At 37.5% G+C, this 4341-nt stretch overlaps 1 protein-coding gene across 2 annotated transcripts; it reads left to right on the top strand.

The window, feature by feature from the left end:
• The first annotated feature begins 361 nt into the window (after window positions 1–361).
• LOC149022628 (uncharacterized) lies at window positions 362–4093 on the top strand. Of its 2 annotated transcripts, none has more exons than XM_089150640.1 (7): window positions 362–656; window positions 752–1010; window positions 2247–2450; window positions 2548–3199; window positions 3306–3412; window positions 3499–3558; window positions 3655–4093. In XM_089150640.1, the coding sequence occupies exons 1-7, from the start codon at window positions 483–485 to the stop codon at window positions 3705–3707; spliced, it is 1509 nt and encodes a 502-aa protein (XP_089006766.1). In that variant the 5' UTR covers window positions 362–482; the 3' UTR covers window positions 3708–4093. The 2 variants fall into 2 exon arrangements, with proteins under 2 accessions (XP_089006766.1, XP_089006767.1); XM_089150641.1 differs by having other exon boundaries at window positions 2250–2450; window positions 3655–4091.
• The last annotated feature ends 248 nt before the right edge of the window (window positions 4094–4341 follow it).

Here is a 4341-nt window from a genome sequence, read left to right on the forward strand (position 1 = left end):
TAATTCACAAACTCAAGGGGTATTTGTAACTTATTCTTTAAAAAAAATTGCAAAATTGCAAAATTGAGGAAGCATATAAAGCTACTTTAAGGGTTTATTATTCTTTTATGCAAAGCGTATAAGGGATTACCAAAAAAAGAATGGAAAGCATATAAGGGTATGCATGTAATTTCTCACGAAAAAGAAGTTGAAAACACCAGGCGGGAGGGTAACCCGCCGGTCGCGAAAATTGCAAAAATGGAAGTCTTCGTACGTCTTCAGTTTGTGTCTCTTTAAGCGCATTAAATTAAAATTAAATACGTAAACCCGCGCAGCTACATTTAGCGTTTCTCGTAAAAAATTCAAAATCTCCCGCCCCAGTAGTTAACAGTATTAGTTCCTCTCTTCCCATATGCTTCCCAGTCTCTCATTACTAGAGATCTCAGCTTTCCTTTGTTTTCTCAGATCTTCGTTTCTTCTTTCCTTCCCTATTCCGCCAAGAGATGGGTAAACCAACAAGGACAAAAAAACCAGAGATTCTTGGTAAGGGGAAAGTCACTCCAGTCCAGATCGGGTTCATCGTTGATCGTTATCTCTCCGACAACAATTACACCCAGACTCGTTCCGTTTTCAGAACCGAAGCCTCAAATATCATTGCAAAAACACATGCCCAAGAGGTATTTTTGTGGATCTTTTCTACTCACAGAACTTCGATTCAACAAATTTGTTTTTCAAATTGATTTTTATTCAACTGGAATGTGTTGGCTTGCAGGCACCGAAGAGTTTATTGAGTCTTGCAGCTATTCTGGATGAGTACATTTGCTTGAAGGAGCAAAAAGTGATGTTCGACCAGGAGAAGCGGTTGCTTGAGCATGAAAAATGCCGCGTCGAGACCCTACTCAAGGGTATGCAAAATGTGATGCAAGCTTATAACTCTGCTGAACACACTTCCCTACCTTTAACTTCGTCTGTGGCGGCTAAATCAACTTCTTTGACTCTTCCATCAGATCGTAATACTGCAACCCCTGCAGGTACCATCATCCAGCACCGTTTGCATTTATTCTTAGTTATCAGTGCTTCGTATATGATCTGGTCGTCATAACCTATTGTCTGCTATGTTACTTTTGATTTCGAAGTTTTATTGTTTAATTTTTAGTCTGATACGCTTATGATGCAACAATACTATGTGGTGGGAGATGTAATTTCTAATTTCATTTTAAGTCATTCAAAATAAAATTTCAGATTTCATGATGACCTAATTGATTAGATAATAGATAGAAGATGAGCTGTTGGAAATAATAGAAGATTCAGTTTAGCATCTGAGATTTTATTCCAATTTCGGTCGCGGATTTTGTATCATGTTCAAGAAAGTGTTGGACATTATCAAGATTGGTGCTGGGATACAGATAAAGCCTTTGATATGTAGGTTAACAAATGAGTGAGTTGTAAAAGTAAAAAGCAGGTCTGGTTACGTCTATTCCTAATCCTAAATGGATATAATGATGTAGGGATCCATATATAAGCATAATCTCTATTTAAGTTTGCCCCTTTTCATAATGAGAATGTTCATAACCCTATCCCGTCTGGTCTGGTATGGAATGAACTTATAATCATGAAATTGACTAGATCATCAAATTGCAAGTTCATAACCCCAGCCCATTGCCCTTGTGGGTGGAACAGATTACTAATTCTTTGATCCCAGTTAGTAAGAGGGATCTTGAATTAAGAAATATACCCTAGATTTTTATGTCTTCTATGAATTGGAGAGAATAAGAGAGCAATAGCCTCATAAATGTTCGGTTCAGCCTGATTCAGGTGCCAATTTTGGCGCCAAATAAAATTGGCATTGATTTGATTATTGGTAAGGTGAATATTCAGCTCATTCAATGTTAGGCATAAGAACATAGGTACCTCAAAAAAATCTCTTTAGCTGTCCATACACTGATAAGGGATGTCATGGATTCTGGAGAAGAGAGGAGCTGTGGTGGTCCCCTCCAGAACACCTGGATCCCACAAGTGAATAGAAAGTTGGATCTACATTGGATCTCACCTGAATCGCCCCATCTATGCTCTTGAGGAGAAGTTTGGTTTCAAACTCCGGTTATGAAAAGATTGATCCTTGTTAGCTCCCCACCCTGTAACTGAGAATTTACTTTAGATTTTGATATGCTTGGTTTACAAATGGGACTTAAGACACTCAGTTCTTAAATTAGCTTGATAGCTTGATACTTTATAGTTCTATACCCTATAACTCAGAATTTTGGCAGCAGGTTTTGCCATGTCCAGGACCCCCAACACACATTCACTTCCCAGGAGCTCAAACAGTGTAAGGGATGCCACAAACTTCTCAACACCCACCAATGACCTTCAAGCTATAAACAAAAGAAAGGGTTTGAAGACCCTCACTGATGCTCCTCCCATGGCAAAACGACCTTGCAATCAAATGCATGGGAAGTTGTCACCAATTGGAAGTAAGTTCTTTTAAATGTATGATTATTAACATATAATTTCTGCTGTTTATGTGTTTCAAATCTTTTTCTCATTATTTCCTGTCTTTATAAATCACAGGTAACAGTTTGCCCTTGCAATCTAATTACACAATCAGTACTCAAGAGACGGTTAATCAATCTTTTGTGATTCAGTCATCACCCAGCAACTGTCTCCCAAATGGCACAACTCAGGGATCCTCTGTTGTGAAAAGCTTGTTCAAGCAACCTCCTGAGAACCCCCAAACCAATCCACCTGATCCTAAGACCCCTCCCCAGGCATTACCATCTTCTAGTGACAAAACTGTTTCTCCATTTGGTAGTTCTTCCCGTGTTTGTTCTGCTGACGATAATCAGAAAACTACTCCTATTGGTTCCATGGTCTCATCCGAGGCAGTTAACAGAAGTCCTTTCAAGCACATTACTTATTATTCGAAGGAAACCAACCATTATATCTCACCGTCACCGATTAAAACGAATTCGAAGAAGCAAGCCAAGAGGGACAATGTGAAAGGAAGGCTAGATTTTGATGGGTCTGATGTTACCCCAGGAACATCTACCAGTGCTGAGACTTTCACACCTGGCTCCAATGGGGAAGTGGATATCTTTGATATGGATATGCCCAATTTTGACATTTTTGGTGCAGATTTTAACTTCTCAGAACTGTTAATTGATATTGATCTTGATTGTGATGGGGATGGATTGTCTTCTCTGCCAACATTGACTCCGTCAGGGTAACTTTTCATTTTAAGATTCACAAGTTTTTCTTATGTAATCTACATGTACCATCTCACCACTATACATTTCAACCTTATTGTTTTTCTAATTTTGCATACACAGGTCACCAAATGGATCTGGAAGTGGGGGATTTGAGACTAATGAAGTATTATCAGAAGTTTCAACTACCATAACCGAGGTGCTATCTGAAAAGGATATGAATATACAAGGTGATTACGCTAATCTTCCTTTAACAAACTTCATCCATGCTTTGTATCCTCTTAGTCTTCATTCTTATTTTCTTATCCATAAACAGGTCCAGATTCTATGACATCAGTCAAATCTGTAATGAAGTGTATACGAATTTTAAGTCCTGGTAATGATTCTTATCATTTATGATTTATTCTCACCCATGCTTGCTGTTTTGGAGAATTTGGTGCGACTGATTTGTTTTTTGCATCTCATAATGCAGTTAAAAGTCGAAGTCCTTCGCTGGATCAAGAGAATATGTTGGTTCAAGATTGATTGAATGAGAATTAAACTCTTTGGGTTGATGAAAAACAAATATTACCTTCTTAATGTACTAACCAAATCATCACACCATCTGTTGGAGTCTGGTGGATATCTGTTTTTTTATTCCATCTCTTTTCCCCTTCATTCTACCTTCATAGACCTAATTGCTATCATTGTAATGCCAACTAACCTTGTTAGACCTGTGCATATACAACTTATCTTAGAAGTTCTTGTACCATGATTCTTATCTGGTGAAATATGACAGACACTTTGTTCCTCTTTGCGTGAATTTCCTTGTATATTTTACAATAAGCTTCATCTGGGATATCTAAATGGATAGATTTTACTTTGTGTATTCTCATTTTTCTGTTTGACTAACCTTGAGGACTTTAACCTTTCAAAACGTTTGCATTAGATTCTGGGGGCAATAGTTGCTTCTCTCAAGAATTTACTTGGTCGATAAAATTTCTGCTGCAAATGGGATAATCCTAACAAAAATAAATTTTAATCTTGTACTCTTCAATAATTATATAAAATCCAAGCTTTACACTTAAAACTTGAAAGTAGAATGTATGAGGATGCAATTGAATCATCTTGACGTAACAAAAATAAGTATATCTTAGCCAGAATTTAACATGGGATTTTC

This window comes from Hakea prostrata, chromosome 3, assembly GCF_041222555.1.
Source record: "Hakea prostrata isolate BN-2017 chromosome 3, UWA_Hpros_2, whole genome shotgun sequence".
NCBI lineage: Eukaryota > Viridiplantae > Streptophyta > Magnoliopsida > Proteales > Proteaceae > Hakea > Hakea prostrata.

Excerpts from the sequence above, each read along its gene's own strand:
- LOC149022628 (XM_089150640.1), top strand. The coding sequence starts at position 483 with ATGGGTAAACCAACAAGGACAAAAAAACCAGAGATTCTTGGTAAGGGG. Across the intron at positions 2,451-2,547 it reads GAAGTTGTCACCAATTGGAA|GTAACAGTTTGCCCTTGCAA; the intron begins GTAAGTTCTTTT and ends TATAAATCACAG. Across the intron at positions 3,559-3,654 it reads TATACGAATTTTAAGTCCTG|TTAAAAGTCGAAGTCCTTCG; the intron begins GTAATGATTCTT and ends CTCATAATGCAG.